This window comes from Rana temporaria, chromosome 4 (genome assembly GCF_905171775.1).
Source record: "Rana temporaria chromosome 4, aRanTem1.1, whole genome shotgun sequence".
In the NCBI taxonomy this organism is placed as follows: Eukaryota; Metazoa; Chordata; class Amphibia; order Anura; family Ranidae; genus Rana; species Rana temporaria.
In genome coordinates, this window is record NC_053492.1 from 265,510,675 (window position 1) to 265,531,917 (window position 21,243).

Consider the following 21,243-nt stretch of genomic DNA (forward strand, 5'->3'; position numbering starts at 1 on the left):
AGTCGCTCCAACTTCAGAAAAGGTTCCTGTACTACTTCAATCTGACTTCTAGGCAACTTGTAGGCAACTTGTACCCATTGATTTCAATGGAAGTCGCCTCAGAAGTCAGATCACTGTCTTAACTGAAGCAACAATACAGGAAGAGAACATACATTTCTCAGGCAAACCCCTCCCTCCCCCTCCCTCCCCCTCCCTCCCACAGAGCTGATTGTTTGATTGGCCACTGGAAAGCCTCCTGTCCTGGAGGCGACTTGAAGTTGCCTTGTACTGTCCTGGAGGCAACTTGAAGTTGCCGTGTAAGTTGCCTGATGATTCATACTCAAGTCGTGTCCAAATTGCCTCCCAAAGTCGTGCTAGAAGTCGTGTTTCCCCTGTGTGAACTGGCTCTAAGGGGTCAGTATCCACTGTGAGGAACATAGTGAGAAAATGGAAGACCACAGGCACAGTTCTTGTTAAGGCCAGAAGTGGCAGGCCACATAAAATTTTGGATAGGCAAAGGCCAAGGATGGTGAGAACGGTCAAAAACAGCCCACGGACCACCTCCAAAGACCTACAACATCAACTTTCTGCATATGGTGTCACTGTGCATCCTTCAACAATTCAGCGCAATTTGCACAGGGAGAAGCTGTATGGGAGAGTGATGCGAAAGAAGCCTTTTCTGCACACACACCACAAACGGAGTCGCTTGAGGTATGCAAACGCACATTTGGAAAAGCCAGCTTCCATTTTGGAATAAGGTGTTGTGAACTGATGAAACAAAGATTGAGTTATTTGGTCATAACAAGGGGCGTTATGCATGGTGGCAAAAGAACACAGAATTCTAAGAAAAACACTTGCTACCCTCAGTAAAATTTGGTGGCGGTTCCATCATGCTGTGGGGCTGTGTGTCCAGTGCCGGTACTGGGAATCCGGTTAAAGTTAATGGTCGCATGGATTCCACCCAATATCAGCAGATTTTTGAGAATAATGTTGAGGACTCAGTCACAAAGTTGAAGTAACGTTGTTGCTGGATATTTCAACAAGACAACAACCCAAAACACTGCTCAAAATCTACTCCCGCATTTATGCAGAGGAACAAGTACAATGTTCTGGAATGGCCATCCCAGTCCCCAGACCTGAATATCATTGAACATCTGTGGGTTGATTTGAAGTGGCTGTCCATGCTTGGCAACCATCAACCCTAAATGAACTGGAGATGTTTTGTAAGGAGGAATGGTCCAAAATACATTCATCCAGAATCCAAACACTCATTACAGGCTATAGGAAGCGTCTAGAGGCTGTTTTTTCTGCTCTACTAAATATTGATGTGATTTTTCTGTTGGGGTGCCCAAATTTATGCACCTGTCTAATTCAGTGTATCTCCAGATACACTGTCATATCTCTGAGTCTGAGCGGTCGTATCTATGTGCCTGATTATTAGAATCAGTTACGCATAGATTTCTATTAGATCCGACCGGCGTAAGTCTCTTACGCCGTCGGATCTTAACTGCATATTTACGCTGGCCGCTAGGGGCGTGTACGCCGATTTACACCTAGAAATATGTAAATCAGCTAGATACGCGAATTCACGAACGTACGACCGGCCGACGCAGTACAGATACGCTGTTTACGTTAGGCTTTTCCCGGCGTAAAGTTACCCCTGCTATATGGTGGCGTACATGCGGCGTACCAATGTTAAGTATGGATGTCGTTCCCGCATTGAATTTTGAAAAATGTACGTTGTTTGCGTAAGTCGTCCGTGAATGGGGCTGGACGTCATTTACGTTCACGTCGAAACCAATACGTCCTTGCGGCGTATTTGGAGCAATGTACACTGGGATATGTCCACGAACGGCGCATGCGCCGTTCGTTAAAAACGTCAATCACGTCGGGTCATGGTTAATTTACATAACACACGCCCACCTCTTCACAATTTGAATTAGGTGGGCTTACGCCGGTCTATTTACGCTACGCCGCCGCAACTTTCTTTTGAGAATACAGCACTTGCCTGTAAAAGTTGCGGAGGCGTAACGTAAATAGGATACGTTACGCCCGCACAAAGTTACGCGCATCTACGTGAATCCGGGCCTCAGTCTTTACAACCACTTTAATAAACAGTGCAAACATCATGCAACATAAAAAAATGCAATTGCCTCTGCTTTCAGAAAATATATATTATCCTGGGGGATTTAAGTAACTTTATATCCTAAATACAGTTTTTAATATGTGTGCAAAAAATGAAAATTGCTCTAGAGATTAAAGAGATTATAGATAGAGCTATTAAACTGGATAGCATCAAAGTTTGGGGTTGCTACTGGGGCTTGATTTTAAAATACAGGCCATTTATAAATGTGTCTTAAAATATCACAAGCTTTAATATTATACTAGACAAGTGTTTATAAGTTATATGTTTGAGATGTAAGCATAATATCTAATGCCGCATACACACCATCACTTTAGGTGATGAAAAAAAACGACACTTTCTGTGAAGTAAAAAATGACGTTTTTGAAACTTCAATTTTCAAAGACGAAGTTGCCTACACACCATCGTTTTCTCACAATGATCTTGCAAAGCGAGGTTACGTTCACCACATTTTACCATTGAAGCTTGCTTCCTAAGTAGCTTCTGGGCATGCGTGGATAAAAAAACGTCTTAGAAAACGACGTTTTTTGCTACACACGGTCAATTTCTGTGAAGTAAAAAGTGCACTTTTGAAAAACGACACATAAAATTGAAGCATGCTTCAATTTTTTTTGGTCGTTTTTTACAAGACATAAAACAAAGTTTTCCCCCACACACAGTCAATTAAAGTGACGTTTTTAAAAACGTCATTTTTTTTCATCACATAAAGTGATGGTGTGTACGCGGCATTAGAGCCCCTTTCGGCCCCTTTCACATGGAGCAGATTCTGTTCCGATCAGCAGAGGATCAGCTCACAGATCCCCCGCTGATGGGAGCACAGCGGGTAGAGGACACATTCGTGTCCATTCAGTTTTTGAAGAGAGGACATGGACAGAGCCTGCTCTGCTCTACGGCCAGCTTTTTTTAGCTAACCCAATTGGATAGGTGGGTGTAAACAGACACAAATCAATTTTCAGTCAACTGTCTATAGGGAGGAATGATTCTTACGATAAGATCCAACTAAAAAACTGATAGCCGGACCTGATCAGAATGACCATGGGAAAAGAGGCCTTAGCATTAATTAGTATTGTAACATTTGTTCACTGTTTTACTTTTATGTTTATGCGAGGGCCTAATGTGCAGTAGATTTCTTGTAGAACTGGACCTTTTTGAAAAGTGGATTTTTTTTTTTAATGAGGGAAATTACATAATATCTTGAATTTTACTTTTTGCAGTTTACTAAGGCACCCCTTTGAGGAATATTTTTTTTTTTTTTCATTCAACCGACTTGATTCTCCCATTCACACAATCAATGTGGATGAGGGAATCCTTCCTGCTAAGCTATTGTATTCTGATGCGTACACACGATCATTTTTCGGCTTGTAAAAAACGAAGGTTTTTAAAAATGTAATTTAAAATGATCATGTGTGGGCTTCACAGCATTTTTCAGGTTCCGAAAAACGACCAAAAAAAAATTCGAACATGCTCTATTTTTTAACAACGTTTTAAACAACGTCGTTTTTCGGGTTGTAAAAAATGATCGTGTGTGGGTTTTAACGACGTGAAAAACCCGCGCATGCTCAGAAGCAAGTTATGAGACGGGAGCAGGGCCGTCTTATCTGGCGGGCACACCCGGGCACAGCCCAGGGGCCCCAAGTGGTCTTAGGGCCCTGCAGGATGCGGCAGTCAGCAGAGCTGAAAGGACAGCAGCAGACAGTGTCTGGTCTCTCTGCACAGTGGAGCGCTCAGCGCAGGGGCTGCCTAGTTAGGGAGACAGTGGGGAGTGGGGACTGAGTGTCGGACCGGCGAGACCGCTTGATTTTCCCCTCACACACTGCCTGGCTCACTGCCAAAACAACTGGTTGCTAGACATAGCCCGACTGGCGTCTAACAACCTGTCACTTCACGATGAGGAGGAGAGTGGAGCCCCAGCATTCCGAGCGAGCCGGTGGAGGATTCCGCCTCGCGCCTAAGCTCTGCCCCCGACTCCACCCCAGACTCCGCTCTTTTCCCTGATGGCTTTTCCAGCGCTGGAAGAAAGGTAAGCTAAATGCTCCCTGCACTGCCCTGACTCTGACTGACTCATGGTCACTCTGCTCCGTCCCTTGAACTGCACCCCTCCAGTCATGCTGTACATTATACTGCCCTCCACTACTAGTACTACCCCTCCCATCATACTGCCCTCCCTCCCATCATACTGCCCTTCACTACTACCCCCTCCCAACATACTGTCTGCCCTCCACTGCCATCCCTCCTATTATACTGCCCTCCACTGCCACCCCTGCTATAGTACAACCCACAGCAGAACGTGACAGCAGGAGAGAGGTATGTGTACATCCTATCACTGAGCACCACTGTCCCTCCATCCACCCCACGGTTCCTCCATCCACCCCACGGTCCCTCCATCCACCCCACTGTCCCTCCATCCACCCCACTGTCCCTCCATCCACCCTACGGTCCCTCCATCCACCCCACTGTCCCTCCATCCACCCCACTGTCCCTCCATCCACCCCACTGTCCCTCCATCCACCCCACGGTCCCTCCATCCACCCCACCGTCTCTCCATCCACCCCACCGTCCCTCCATCCACCCCACTGTCCCTCCATCCACCCCACTGTCCCTCCATCCACCCCACTGTCCCTCCATCCACCCCACGGTCCCTCCATCCACCCCACTGTCCCTCTATCCACCCCACCGTCCCTCCATTCACCCCACGGTCCCTCCATCCACCCCACTGTCCCCCCATCCACCCCACGGTCCCCCCATCCACCCCACGGTCCCCCCATCCACCCCACAGTCCCCCCATCCACCCCACTGTCCCTCTATCCACCCCACTGTCCCTCTATCCACCCCACTGTCCCTCCATCCATCCCACTGTCCCTCCGTCCATCCCACTGTCCCTTCGTCCACCCCACTGTCCCTCCGTCCACCCCACGGTCCCTCCGTCCACCCCACGGTCCCTCTGTCCACCCCACTGTCCCTCTGTCCACCCCACTGTCCTTCTATCCCTACATCCACCCCACTGTCCCTCTGTCCACCCCACTCTCCCTCTGTCCACCCCACTGTCCCTCTGTCCACCCCACTGTGCTTCTGTCCCTCCATACACCCCACTGTCCCTCCGTCCACCCCACTGTCCCTCCGCCCACCCCACTGTCCCTCCGTCCACTACATAAGTGTTGATGAAAATTGTGAGACATTGTCTGCATTATATAAAAAAATTATTTCAGACGACTTGAAAGCTGTGTTTCCCAATGTTGAAATTGCACTCAGAATATTCATGTGTATGATGGTTACCAACTGTACAGGAGAGCGTTCATTTTCAAGGCTTAAATTGATAAAAAATCAGCTTTGCAGCACAAGTGGACAACAACGTCTGAACTGGCTTTCATTGATGTGCATTGAAAGTGATGTATTGAAGACTATTGATTTTGCAGGAATAATGAAACAATTTTTGGAAAAGAAAATACGCAAAGTTTCTGCTAAGCGATGAAGATAAATATTTGTAGTAATTTTCTTTTATACCAATATGGTATTTTCTCTATCGAATCTGGTAAGCGGCGTTGTCTTTTACTTTCCGGAAAGAAGCATCTAATGATTACTTTAGTGTCCGTAATATCGTTTACTGTTGGAGCACCTTGCTTTTGGGACTTTTCTATGTTGTTTTAAAGTATATCGTTATTACATATTAGTATCACTTTTTTCTCTTTATATTTTAGGGAGTTTATATATTGTTTGGTTTTGCACTTTTTCCTTTTTATACACGTATTTTAAGGACTAATACAATAACTTTCTGTAAAGAACATTTTCAAATGTCTGTGCTAAATACTTTATTAAAAATAAATAATTCATAGTAATGCTCGTGTCATCTTTATTTGTATAGTACAGCAACATATTGTGTATAGGCTGAAATTTTGTTGTAGAGTAGGTGTGTAAATCGTGGAAGGCTTGTAGGGGCCCCAGTGCATTACTTTGCCCAGGGGACCATAATGCTATTAAGATGGCCCTGGACGGGAGCGCTCATTCTGGTAAAACTACCGTTCGTAATGGAGTAAGCACATTCATCACGCTGTAACAGACAGAAAAGCGCGAATCGTCTTTTACAAATGCGAAACCAGCAAAAGCAGCCCCAAGGATGGCGTCATCCGCATGGAACTTCCCCTTTATAGTGCCGTCGTACGTGTTGTACGTCACTGTGCTTTTCTAGAGCATTTTTTTCCCACTATCGTGTGTAGGCAACATCGTTTTAATGATGAAGTTGAAAAAAAATTCGTCTTTTCTAGAGGCTGAAAAACGTGTTTTTTTTTCAAGCCGAAAAATGATCGTGTGTACGTGGCATGACAGAGGGGAGACTTATCTGCCATTAGAATATACTGATCAGCACTGCAGTGCTGACAGGGTGGTTGTTTAGAAGTCGATTCAAAGATCCCTGGTCTCTGCTTAACCAGCCGAATATTGATCCGTGCATGTCCAGCTTAAATTGCGTATTTTATTATGAAGTAAAACAAGCACAGTCTTGCTTGTTGTTCTACTAATAAAATATTTACATTTATAATTTATTCGGATGGGCCGATCAGTTGTTTGTTTGTTTATCCACAATAAAAAAAGCTAAATAATAAAAAAATATTAATAATATTTTTAAAATAATGTTTTTTAAAGAACACTAGAACAGAATGTATTTTGTGGTTATGGTAAATTAGATGGCTGAGTAATACAAAGGGGCTATGCAAGGTAGCTCAAATAAATTTACAACATCTCAGATAGTGGAAACAAATCTAAGCTTCATGTAAGTGGCTTCTGATCTTGGCCAGAGCTTCCTGTTAGCTATTCAGATTGCATCACATATGAAGGTATAAAAACACATAATCCCAGCCTCCCTGTGGAACGTGATTTTGTTTGTGTGTAGAAGATGTTTGCACTTTGAAGAGCTGGAAATCTGACAGCGAAACAATTAGCAAATCTGTCATTTGCTAGCAGTGTGGCGTACAGAGTGAACTTTAGAGAGCTAGTCTGGGTTCTAATACTATTTAGTGGCCTTTAAATGATTTGTTTGCCTCAAAATCCTGTTTTATTTAAATTGTTTAAATGGAACTCTTGGAAAAAATCCCAGGGTCTAAATTATTTTCCATATGTATGTCTTATCTTACTATAATAGCTGAAAGCATCCTCTCATGTAACACCATTGCTTTTCTGAGGCCTCGTACACACGACAGAGATTCTCGGCAGAATTCGCCGAGAAACTCGGTCAAAACCCGGATTCTGCCGAGAATCTCTGTCGTCTGTACAGTTTTGGCTCGATGGAGCCGCCGAGGAGCTCGACGAGAAAATAGAGAACATGTTCTCTATTTTCTCGTTGGCCGCGTTGTTCTATAGGAGAAGGCGGCCCGCCGAGCTCTTCGGCGGCTTCATCCCAAAACGAGACGAGGAACTCGACGTGCCAAGCACGTCGAGTTTCTCTGTCGTGTGTACGAGGCCTGACATTTTGGTAATGGCACTCCACAGGAGAAAAATTGCAGCTGGAGTTCTGCTTCATCAGTCACCTTTCCTCCCTATGACTGCGTCTTGACAAAGGCACAACAGCCCGCTAATGAGGTCATGCCTGTGTTCTCCATTTCTGTAAGTGAGTTGTTGGCTTGTCAGTGGCTGATTATTTAAAGCATATTTCATCTGGTCGAAAGAAGAAAATCGTTGGGTCGCTCATGCACTGGTCAGATTTCAATCCATCTATGGTCAGTTTAGGACCGGCCATAGATGGTTGGAATCTTGGCCAGTTTAATGGGGACTAGCCCAGATTTGATCCATCTGTTGGCAGGCTGATGTTCAACTTGGGTACAACCAGCATGTTGGATTTTTGCATGTGGTTATTGCCAGCCGCTACTAGGACAGAGCCATATTCTACATTTTACTTATTTGCCATATTCTACATTTTACTTATTTGCCTCTCAAAGCGGTAGTGATATTTTCCATGTTATATATCTCAGGCACTTTGGCTAACCACATTGAGACTGTAGTGGGAGATTCCTGCTTCCACAATGCCAGTATACACGCATTTATTGCATTCAAAAAATGTATTAGCATGGATTTCTTGTATTTACAGTGCCTTGAAAAAGTATTCATACAACTTAAAATTGTACACATTTTGTCATGTTACAACCAAAAAAGTGAAGCACTACCCCTGTAGGAGCTGCTGGTTAGTTTTGGGCCTTGCACGTTACCTCGTTCCTCGTCGTCTAGAGGTTGAGAGTCAGTAAAAAGTTCAATGTCCACAAGTTATAGTTCCTTTTCTTTTGCTTTTCTTTTCAAACAACTTGTAGAAGTAGAGGGATGAAGGATCAGGGGAAGGTTCAGGCGCACAAAGCAGATCACTGGGGAATTGCTAAACTCCAAAGTCACACTCACCACTTTCTCTTCGAGAGAAGATAGTCACCGCTCCAATTAGGTATGTGGATGAATCCGTATCCTCTTAGAGAAACCCAGGTGCCGGCAATGCACAAAGCAATTGTAGAAAGAAATGTTTGGACAGCCGCACTCTGGAAAAACCTTCTCGGTTGCCTTCTATTGATAAATAGCTATGAGTAAGCACTGATTGTAGTGCGAAACATCAGCTGTATGCCCCTGTCTTTGCTGTGATGTGTGGTGTTTGAACACTTTTATCAATAAAAGGCAACCGAGAAGGTTTTTCCAGAGTGCGGCTGTCCAAACATTTCTTTCTACAATTACCACTTTCTCTTAAGTGGGTATTGCTCACCTGGATAGGCCCCTCTCACCTGGCCTAGCAGCCGGGATGATGCACAGACAAGAATAATCTCAGTCTCTGCCACAGACTGGTTGCAAGTTCAGATGAGGTATTCCGGAATCCTCTGCCACAGGATTTGATACCCGGAGATCCAGCCTTACAGTTCTAGAGCCTCGTTCAATAGGTTACCAGGCCTCTCCCAAAGTACCAGCCTTCCGCTCAGTCCTTTCCAGGACAGGTCCTTCCCTGGCTTCCTCCATTGAGTGGCTTCTTCCCGCAGGACAGGCAGCACAGGGATCACCTTCATGACGTAGGCCCCAGTCAGGGTAACTGGGCCTACTAGGCCGAACTGCAGCCTCGGGCCAGCATGGTCCCGAGGCTAAAAAATCACACGACACATACCTTGCGCCATTTTTAGAGCTGATTTTAAAAAGTCCAGTACTTGTGTGACGTTTGGGTCCAATGGGGAGAAATTTTGTTGTAAAGGAAATGTGAATTTTCTCCAAATTCTGTTGTAAGTAACATTGGGTGTGGCCTTCCTAGATTTCAGTAAAGTTGAGATTACTTCTTCTGAGATGCCTTGCGCCTGTAGTCTGGCTGATTCAGCAACCAGGCCGTCAATTGCAACCTGCCCGGATTGGGATGATACCACTGGCCCTGCTGCAGGAGGTCTCTCTTCAGTGGCAGACGTATTGGGGGAACTGCCGTCATCTCTAGGAGCAGAGGGGACCATGGTCTCCGTGGCCAAAAGGGTAGAATTACAATTGCATGGACCTTCTCCCTCGCAATTTTCAACAGGGTTTTCATTACTAGCGGTACCGGTGGAAAAAGGTAGACTAGGGGAAAATCCCACAGAATAGAGAAGGCATCTTGGGCTATCGCTTTGTTGCAGTGGAACCTTGAGACAAACTGGGGTGTCTTAGCATTGTCTAGGGTCGCCATTAGATCCACCGAGGGTGTCCCCCATTTGCAAAAGATTGTTTCCAGGACCTTTTCGCTCAGTGCCCACTTGTTCTTGTGGCGGAACTCCCAACTCAGACGATCTGCAATGCAATTTTGGCTGCCTGGAATGTAGGCTGCTGTCAGGGCCTCCAAATTTGCTTCGGCCCAGACAAATATCTTGGTCGCCACTTGCAATAGCGGCAAGCTCTTGGTTCTGCCTTGTTTGGCTATATATGCCACCGCCGTTCTGTTGTCTAACATCAGTTTGACCCGGGCCCCTTGAACCAAATCCTCAAAGGCCCGCAGGGCCAGATATGCTGCTTGAAATTCTAAGAGGTTGGAGTGTCTGATTTCCATCTTGGCCCCTTACGCCTTGTACCTGTTTGCCGAGGCAGTGAGCGCCCCAGCCCCGGAGACTGGCACCCGAGGTTATCTGAATCCAGCCTCCGGGGGTGAGGGGCATGCCCCGCGACAGATTTTCTGGTGCGGATCCTTCTCGGTATGCAGATATTTTGGTGAAGTGATATGCCATCCCACTGGCTGAGAAAAGTCGCCTGTAATGCCCTTGTATGGAATCGTGCCCAGGGAACAGCTGGGATCACTGCTGTGAACATTCCCAGAAGCGTAATACTGTCCCTTGCCGACAGCGATGAGGACTTCCTCAAGCTGTTTACACGGGCTAGCTCGGCTGTTTTGCGTCTTAGTAGCGACACATAGCCTTTTGCTTGCATGAAAAACAAGCCCTAGGTATTCCATCTCCTGGGAGGGACTTGTTGACAATTCAGCCAAACTTGGATAGAATCTTCCACACATAGTTACATAGTTAGTCAGGTTGAAAAAAGACACAAGTCCATCCAGTTCAACCACAAAAAAATAAACAAACAAAATAAAAAACACAATACAATCCCATACACCCAACTCCATACCCACAGTTGATCCAGAGGAAGGCAAAAAACCCCAGCAGAGCATGATCCAATTTGCTACAGCAGGGGAAAAAATTCCCTCCTGATCCCCCGAGAGGCAATCGGATTTACCCTGGATCAACTTTACCTACAAATCTTAGTACTCAGTTATTTTATGTACATTTAGGAAAGAATCCAGGCCCTTCTTAAAGCAATCTACTGAGCTGGCCAGAACCACCTCTGGAGGGAGTCTGTTCCACATTTTCACAGCTCTTACTGTGAAAAAACCTTTCCGTATTTGGAGGTGAAATTTCTTTTCCTCTAGACGTAAAGAGTGCCCCCTTGTCCTCAGTGTTGACCGTAAAGTGAATAACTCAACACCAAGTACACTGTATGGACCTCTTATATATTTGTACATGTTGATCATATCCCCCCTAATTCTCCTCTTCTCAAGAGTGAATAGATTTAGTTCTTCTAATCTTTCCTCATAGCTGAGCTCCTCCATGCCTCTTATCAGTTTGGTTGCTCTTCTCTGCACTTTCTCCAGTTCTCCGATATCCTTTTTGAGAACTGGTGCCCAAAACTGAACTGCATATTCCAGATGAGGTCTTACTAATGATTTGTACAGGGGCAAAATTATATCTCTGTCTCTGGAGTCCATACCTCTCTTAATACAAGAAAGGACTTTGCTCGCTTTGGAAACCGCAGCTTGGCATTGCATGCCATTATTGAGCTTATGATCAACTAAAACCCCCAGATCCTTCTCCACTACAGATCCCCCCAGTTGTACTCCCCCTAGTATGTATGATGCATGCATATTCTTAGTCCCTAAGTGCATAACTTTACATTTATCAACATTAAACCTCATCTGCCACTCAGTCGCCCAATTAGACAGAGCATTAAGGTCGGCTTGTAAATTGGCGACATCCTGCAAGGACGTTATTCCACTGCATAGCTTGGTGTCATCTGCAAAGACAGAAATGTTACTTTTGATCTCAGACCCAATATCATTTATAAATATATTGAAAAGTAAGGGTCCCAGCACTGAACCTTGGGGTACACCACTGATAACATTGGACCATTCAGAGTAAGAATCATTAACCACGACTCTCTGAATTCTGTCTTTCAGCCAGTTTTCTATCCATTTACAAACTGATATATCCAATCCTGTAGACCTTACCTTACACATGAGCCGTGTGTGCGGAACTGTATCGAACGCTTTTGCAAAATCCAAATATATCACGTCCACAGCCACCCCTCTGTCCAGGGTTTTACTTACCTCTTCATAAAAGGAAATCAGGTTTGTCTGACAACTTCTGTCTTTCATGAATCCATGTTGTCTGCTGCTTAAATAGTTTTTTTCCAGCAAGAACTCATCCATGTGGTCTTTTATTAAACGTTCCAGTATCTTCCCAACTATAGAAGTTAGACTAACAGGTCTATAGTTACTTGGTAAAGACTTTGTTCCCTTTTTAAATATAGGCACCACATTGGCTCTACGCCAATCCAGTGGTACTATTCCTGTCATTAATGAGTCCCTAAATATTAGATACAGTGGCTTTGAAATGACAGAGCTCAACTCACCTAGGATCCGTGGGTGGATGCCATCAGGTCCAGGTGCTTTATCCACCTTTATTCTGTCTAAATATTTCTGGACCATATCACTTTTGAGCCATTGTGGATTTGGGGCTGTGTCACTCCCACCCCCATTTTGGACATGAGCTCCCCCATGCTCCATTGTATACACAGAGCTGAAGAAAGCATTTAATAAATTTGCCTTCTCTTTGTCCCCAGTCACCCACTCTAGATTATTTTGTAAGGGGCCTACATGCTCAGACTTCACCTTTTTACTATTAATATATTTAAAGAATTTTTTGGGGTTTGTCCTACTATCTTTTGCAATCTGTCGTTCATTTTGAATTTTTGCATCCTTGATTTCCTTTTTACATATCCTGTTATATTCTTTGTAACATTTAAACAACACTAGTGTTCCTTAATTTTTATATTTTTTAAAGGCTACTTTCTTATTGTTTATAGCTTTTTTAACTTTGACCGTGAGCCACATAGGTTTTATTTTTAGCCTTTTAAACTTATTACCCATGGGAACATACTTTGCAGTGAGGTTCCACACAGTCTTTTTGAAGAATTCCCATTTCTGTTCTGTGTTCATCTGTGCCAATAGTCCCTCCCAGTCCAAGTCCTGGAGAGCAGCCCTCATGCTTAGAAAATTTGCTCTCTTAAAATTTAGTGTTTTAATATTTCCTGTATGTATTTCTTGCTTATAGTTAACATTAAATGAAATCATGTTATGATCACTGCTACCCAGGTGTTCCTTTATCTGAACATTAGTAATAAGCTCTGCATGGTTTGAGATTATCAGGTCCAACAGAGCATCATTCCTAGTTGGGGCCTCAATAAACTGCACCATAAAATTGTCCTGCAATATGTTTTTAAATTTTTGTCCTTTAACTGTCCCAGAAGTGCCATTAATCCAGTCAATTTCTGGGTAGTTAAAATCCCCCATTATTATCACCGTCCCAGCCCTTGCAGCCCTTTCCATCTGTGCAAGGAGCTGAGTCTCCACCTCCTCATTAACATTGGGTGGTTTATAACAAACTCCAATGATTAATTTTGAACTACGCACATCTGTATGCAGTTCCACCCATAATGCTTCAGCCTCATCACACTCTCCATCAACCAGGTTCTCTTTCGCGTTGTGCTGTCCACTCCTCGCTTGCATGGGCCACTACCAAAACGTCATCTAGGTAGTGGAAGATCTTTATGCCCCTCAAACATATAACGGCGATGATAGCTGGTAAGATCTTGGAGAGACTCGAGGTGCTGTGCTGATTCTGAAGGGTAGACATTTGAATTGGAAATGGTATTCCCGTACCATGAATTGCCAGACCCCATGCAATGGGGTAAATGATCTTGGAGATCTGCAGTTGGGAAGGCTTCTCTCCCTGTGCAGTCCTGCCAGGTAAAGGAGATTGGCCCATGTGTTTATACCAGCATGATAGAAGATGCCTTGCCAAGCTCAGGGTGCATTTTGGGCCTGCATGCAGTCTGAAGTGGCAGAGAAATGAAATAAGTATGTGGTCGTGCAAAATTCTAAGGCCTATTGAGGCAGCTATAACAGAACGTATGCTGCCAAATATCCACGCAACAAGCAACACCCCGAACGATCAAGCGTAAATCGCTCATTCATGAAGGATGGTCCTTTCCCATAATGGCAGAGCGTAAATCGCTCGTTCATGAAGGATGATCCTTTCCCATAATGGCAGAGCGCAAATCGCTCGTTCATGAAGAATGGTCTCTTCCCATAATGGGCAGAGCGCAAATCGCTCGTTCATGAAGCATGGTCTTTTCCCATACTGGCAGAGCGTAAATCGCTCGTTCATGAAGGATGGTCTTTTCCCATACTGGCAGAGCATAAATCGCTTGTTCATGAAGCATGGTCTTTTCCCATACTGGCAGAGCGTAAATCGCTCGTTCATGAAGGATGGTCTTTTCCCATACTGGCAGAGTGTAAATCGCTTGTTCATGAAGGATGATCCTTTGCTATACTGGCAGAGCGTAAATCGCTCGTTCATGAATGATGGTCCTTTCCCATACTGGCAGAGCGTAAATCGCTCGTTGATGAAGGATGACCGAGACCTCGTCAGAAGACCAATTTACAGCAACAAGTTCTCTGAACTTTATCCAAATAAGATGGCTGACGTATGTTTATGCATTGCACTTCCAGGGTGGATGCTGCCCTCTAGTGTCTGGGACAGCAAGTGTCTTCCAGAGATCCTATGGATAAAAAAAAAATGGACTTGCTCACACCGGATGCAGTCCAGTGTGTTTTTTACTCTGCATCAAGAAACGCATAAACAGTGGCAACTTTGATTCCATTTACTTAGTTCACATCATTCTAGTGCACTCAACAAAAGTAGAATGTTGCCTTATTTCTGTATGGATCACATCTGGAAAGTGGCAAAAACGGAAAATAGTAATTGTGGCAATCTGGCCATCAGATTTGCACATAACCTATGCAATGACAGGTTTTGCCTACCAATCAGCAACAGAGATCCTTCACTCAAGCCCACCGAACTTCAGAAGGTGCAGGCTGCAGATTTAACAGATCTCAGTGGAGAATCCCAAAGTTGACCACTTAATTCATCCATTTTATGTTCACCAAATCTCCAGAAGATAAAAAAAAAAGTTTGCAAGATTTTCATGCTGCTACAAGGCCATAATGACAGTGATGCCGGAAACATAGAATCATCTGTGGATCTGCGTATGAGAGTTTTCCAGGGGCAGATGGCGCTAAACATGCCCAGCAGCGGCCCTCATCAGGACGGGCTCTTGTCGTGTTAGGTTCTGCCGCCATTGCGGTCTGATCAGCTTTGCGGCCTGGACTGGCCATTGATTGGGAACTATGGACTGTGTGTGACCCAGATGCATGCAGAGATTTTGAACGGTGGCGGGACTTTTTCTTCCGCAAATGTCTTGTTTTAGGGCTTCTGCTCCTATAAAGACAAAACACCTCCTGGTGTCGCACTCTTTTGTTTTGTGGCCCCCGTAGACCCCTCCTACCTTTCGGATGATCTTCGTGCATTTTGGGGCTGTGGTGAGCTCATGCTGTATTGATGAAAGACAGGACATAGCCAATAAGCTTTTTTTTTTTTTTTAGTAATTTTACCTTGCATTGGTAACGGAATCTCTCGGGGTGGCAGTGGATTTGTGAGAATATCTGAGCAGGTGTGAAAAAATGAGGTTAATCATTTAGTGGAGACAGCCTAGTGCACACTGACACAGCCCAGCCACCAAACAGCACTGAATCCTCTGGCTCTCTAAGTTTTATATTCAGGCTATACCAGACACCCCCCAACAGAAAAACGCAGGGAAGGCAGCCAGCGCGCTCCTAAGGCACGGATATTTAGAGAGCATGATAATACAGCAGCACCACAGCCCAGGAAATGGTAAGCTCTTTAAGCCTTAATCTGCCCGCATAGCTCCTGCACATAGAGCGTCCAGTGTAATAAAAAGGAACTACCTTTATTGTTCTGGACCTTCCAGTCCCAGGAGAGGTTTGAACTTGGGTGGGTTGGTTCGGCAGGGTTTTTTTTTTCTTGTCTGTAGCTTCTTTCTTTCAGCGTGTCTGGTGGCCTGGAGTCCGACCAAAAAAAGGAACAAGGGCAAGGGAGGAGGGGCCCCCTATTTATCAGCTAAGAAGAAGGTGGTACTGGAGGACCAGAGGAGGGATTAACCCATGGTGTGCTGATGTGAGGCTGGCCAGGAAAAAATGATTTTTATTTTTTTTTAGAAATAAAAAAGTGAAAAGTGTGGGGTGCATTTGTATTCAGCCCCTCTGAGTCAATACTTTGTAGAACCAACATTCGCTGCATTTTCAGCTGCAAGTCTTTTTGGGGATGTCTCTACCAGCTTTGCAAATCTAGAGAGTGACATTTTTGGCCATTCTTCTTTGCAAAATAGCTAAAGCTCTGTACGATTGAATGGAAAGCATCTGTGAATAGCAATTTGCAAATCTTGCCACAGATTCTCAATTGGATTTGGGTCTGTACTTTGACTGAGCCATTCTAACACATGAATATGCTTTGAGCTAAACCTTTCTATTGTAGCTCTGGCTGTATGTTTAGGGTTGTTGTCCTGCTGGAAGGTGAAACTCTGCCCCAGTCTCAAACCTTTTGCAAACTAACAGGTTTTTTTCTAAGATTGCACTGTATTTGGCTCCATCCATCTTCCCATCAACTATGACCAGCTTCCATGTCCCTGCTGAAAAAAAGCATCCCCACGACATGTTTCACGGTGGGGATGGTGCGTTCAGGGTGATGTGCAGTGTTAGCTTTCCATCACACATAGCGTTTTTCTTTAAGGCCAAAAAGTTAAATTTTGATCTAATCTGGCCAGAGCACCTTTTCCCACGTTTCCTATATCCCCCACAAGGCTTCTGGCTAACTGCAAACAGGACGTCTTATGGCTTTCTTTCAACAATGGCTTTCTTCTTACCACTCTTCCATAAAGGCCCGATATGTGGAGTGCACGATTAATAGTTGTCCTGTGGACAGATTCTCCCACCTGAGCTGTGGATCTCTGCAGCTCCTTCAGAGTTACCATTGGCCTCTTGCTTGCTCTCCTTGCCCGGCCTGTCAGTTTAGGTGGATGGTCATGTCTTGGTAGGTTTGCAGTTGTGCTATACTCTTTCCATTTTCGAATAATGGATTGAACAGTTCTCCAAGAGATGTTCAAAGCTTGGGATATTTTGCTTTTAACTTCTCCACAACTTTATCCTTGAACTGTCTGGTGTGTTCCTTGACCTTCATGATGCTGTTTGTTCACTAAGGTTCTCCAACAAACCTCTGAGGGCTTCTCAGAGCAGCTGTATTCATACTGAGACTAAATTACACACAGGTGGACTCTATTTCACAGGTGACTTCTGACAGCAATTGGTTTACAATAGATTTTAGATAGGGGTATCAGAGTAAAGGGGGCTGAATATGAATGCATGCCACACTTTTCAGATATTTATTTGTAAAAAAAAAATGAAAAACATTTATAATTTTCTTTCCACTTCACAATTATGTGCCACTTTGTGTTGGTTTAGCACATAAAATCCCAATAAAATATATTTACATTTTTGGTTGTAACATGACAAAATGTGGAAAATTTCAAGGGGATATGAATACTTATTTAAGGCACTGTAGTTTCTCAATTAAACAGTGCCTTGAGGTCAGCTTGTAAATTGGAGACACCCTGTAAGGATGTTTTTCCTCTGCATAGCTTGGTGTCATCTGCAAAGACTGAAATGGTACTTTTAATCCCAGACCCAATATCATTTATACATATATTAAAAAGTAAAGGTCCCAACACTGAACCTTGGAGTACACCGCTAACAACCCTAGACCACTCAGAGTATGAATCATTAACTACTACTAACTGAATACGTTTTTTATCCATTTACAAACAGATTTTTCCAAACCTGTGAACTACCTTAAACATTAGCCATGTGCAGGGAACTGTGTCAAACACTTTTGCAAAAACCAAGTATACTACATCCACAACCATCCCTCTGTCCAAGGTTTTGTTTGCCTCCTCATAAAAAGAAATCAGATTTGGCTTACAGCTTCTGTCCTAAATCCATGCTGCCTGATGTTTAAAATATTTTTTCCAGCAAGAACTCTTCTATGTGGTCTTTTATTGAACTCTCCAGTATCTTCCCAACTATAGAAGTTAAACTAACAGGTCTATAGTTACTTAGTAAAGATGTTGAACCCTTTTTAAATAGATCCAAGTGCTTTGATCACCTTTATTCTGTTTAAATATTACTGGACATTATACATTTTGAGCCATTGTGGATCATTTGGGGCTGTGTGAATATGCTCTTCTGTGCTCACTGGCTGTGATTGACAGCAGCAGGAGCCAATGGCTCCCGCTGCAGCATCTCTGTCCAATGAGGAGAGAGAGAGCTGAGAAAACCCCAGTTCTTGTGCACATCATTGGATCAAGGTCAGGCCCAGGTAATTGTTTAGGGAGGGCTGGGGGTGACCTGCATGCAGAAGGTTTTTTTACCCTAATGCAGTGGTGGCTGGTGGTATATTTGGGGGGGAAGGCGGCAGCAAATAATGAACCCACAGGCACCCCCCGATCGGGTCCCCTACAACGCCCCCCAGTCAGTCAGGTCACCCACAACCCCCCAATCCCTGGTCAGTTGGTCACCAACCCCGCACTTACCCCATCTAGGTCACAGACAGCACTTCCTCCGGCAAAAGCTTCCCCTGGGTCTCCTCCTTCTCAGCATCACGTTGGATCCCGCCATGTGGGTCCTCCCACCTCCTCCTAGGCGCCCAATAGAATTGCTTCCCCTCTCGGGCAATCAGGTGACGGGTCTCAGGACCTGCTTCCTGATTGGCTGGGAGGAGAATCAGGAAGACAATAGCGAATTTTCTTGCAGTTTCAAATCACTGCAAAATGTGCAATAAATGTGCTAATATTCTTAATGACACCCCAAATGCGGTGCTACTCTGTCTCCATGGGCATGCGTCAGAATAACACATCAATCACATCAAAACAAGCACTTACAAATTGCACTAAACTTGTCCCCAAAAAGGAGTAGGATTTTCTTTTGGGTGAGAAATGTGCATAGAGTAGCTCACTGAAATACATGAGAAATTGCATGAAAGTCACATAACAAAAGTTGCAAGCAGGAATTAGCCTTCTGCAGGGATATGTTGCCCTCTACTGTGTGTACGTAGCTCTGCATCTTAAGATTAAAAGAAATTATTTATGTACATCACTTATGCCCTGTACACATGATCGGTTCATCCGATGAAAACGGTCTGATGGATTTTTTCATCGGATATCTGATGAAGCTGACTTTCATCAGTCTTGCCTACACACCATCAGTTAAAAAAAACGATCGTGTCAGAACGCGGTGACGTAAAACACAACGACGTGCTGAGAAAAATGAAGTTCAATGCTTTCGAGCATGCGTCAACTTAATTCTGAACATGCGTTTTTAACCAATGGATTTCCCCACAGACGATCGTTTTTTTCTATCGGTTTTTTAACCATCAGATAATTTTAAAACAGGTTCTACGTTTTTTCACCGATGGGAAAAAAACTGATGGGGCCCACACACGATCGGTTCGTCTGATGAAAACGGTCCATCAGACCGTTTTCATCAGACGAACCGATCGTGTATACGCGGCATTACTGTCTCTGTGTGTCTGGGTCAGAAAGTCCAGAACAAGGAAATGGAGAGGGTTAACTGAACAATATGACCTTCTACACACAGGGTCTGTTACTGCTGCTGTATTTTCACCTAAACCAGAAGTAAAGAATTGTGGGCAAGTATTCCTATGTTCTAATAGTTTAACCGTAGCTTCTTGATTGTGTATCTAAAGCTGTGTGACAGACGTATCTCTGTCCTATTGTTAATATCTCACATGCACAGAGCCAGATAGCTAGGTCTGTGCTACTGTATGTTTTTAGTGGTAACCTAGGTTAACCCACTTATTGAAAAGGAGTTTATATGCAGCTCCTGTTATTTTGGTTGACCCCGTTCCTTCTGGTCTGGAATTCTGCAACTAGTTTTAGCTCAGGGCCAGAGGCTAGAGCCAGGTTAGCCATCTCACAGCCACTTCTAGTAGGTAACATGGTGATGAGACTTTTACAAGAATTGTTTTCTTTGCATGCATGTACTGTACCTGTCTGCAATGTCACCAAAGAATACTGCTCCGATGAGCACTCCAAGCATGAAGGTGGGTTGAACTAATTTAGCAAACCATTCGTGGTCACAAACCAAATCCCAGTCCGTTACTATGCTACTATCCAAATTAGTAAGATCATAATGAAATCCATCAGTACAGGAAAAGAGAGTCTTATTTTCATCAGACTTGTACATCAGATCTACGTTATTTTCAAGTTTAAACCTCCTACAATGCTGCAGTTCCCAGATGTCCCCATCTTCTTGTTGGACAATAAGATAATCATTTGGTGATGTCCACAGATCCCAAACTTCACGGAACTCAAAGAAAGAGTCATTATGGAATAATATCCGACTGGCATTTCCTGGAGGTCTGCAGAAAAATTTTGGTGTAACAGCAATGAACACAGAGGCCAGATAGTGAATGCCACATGAGATTGCTTGAAAAGCAGAAGCAAAGTATATGTATGCTTGGAATCTGCAACAGAACATAAAACATAAGTTACACCATAGATTTAGCAATAAGAAAACAGTTGTCAGTAAAGCCTTTAATCATTTAAAGAACTATTATCACCATTTTTTTAATAATTTTTTATAACCCCCTGGAAGACTAAGGCCCAGATTCACAGAGGAGATACGACGGCGTATCTCCAGATACGACGGAGTATCTCCAGATACGACGGAGTATCTCCAGATACGCCGTCGTATCTCTGAGTTGTGCCATCGTATCTATGCGCCTGATTCTTAGAATCAGTTACGCATAGATTTGTGTTAGATCTTAACTGCATATTTACGCTGGCCGCTAGGGGCGTGTACGCGGATTTAGGCGTCGAAATATGTAAATCAGCTAGATACGCAAATTCACGAACGTACGCCCGGCCGACGCAGTACAGATACACCATTTATGTTAGGCTTTTCCCGGCGTAAAGTTACCCCTGCTATATGAGGCGTATATGCGGCATACCGATGTTAAGTATGGCTTTCGTTCCCGCAACGAAATTTGAAAATTTTACGTTGTTTGCGTAAGTCGTCCGTGAATGGGGCTGGACATAATTTACGTTCACGTCGAAACCAATACGTCCTTGCGGTGTATTTGGAGCAATGCACACTGGGATATGTCCACGGACGGTGCATGCGCAATTACGTCGGGTCACAAGTTATTTACATAAAACACGCCCCCCCTGTTCCACATTTGAATTAGGCGGGCTTACGCCCAACCGATTTACGCTACACCGCCGCAACTTACGGAGCAAGTGCTTTGAGAATACTGCACTTGCCCGTCTAAGTTGCAGAGGTGTAACGTAAATCGGATACGTTACGCCCGACTATAGATATGCCGCTGTATGAGAATCTG

General features: G+C 44.2%; 1 protein-coding gene across 1 annotated transcript in view; it reads right to left on the reverse strand.

The window, feature by feature from the left end:
- The window catches only part of SLC22A16 (solute carrier family 22 member 16), an 86,263-nt gene that overhangs the window by 36,072 nt on the left and 28,948 nt on the right, over positions 1–21,243 (reverse strand). Inside the window, exon 2 of the mRNA XM_040350238.1 lies at positions 19,891–20,367. Within this exon, the coding sequence (XP_040206172.1) occupies positions 19,891–20,367 (477 nt within the window). The remainder of the gene's footprint in view (positions 1–19,890; positions 20,368–21,243) is intronic.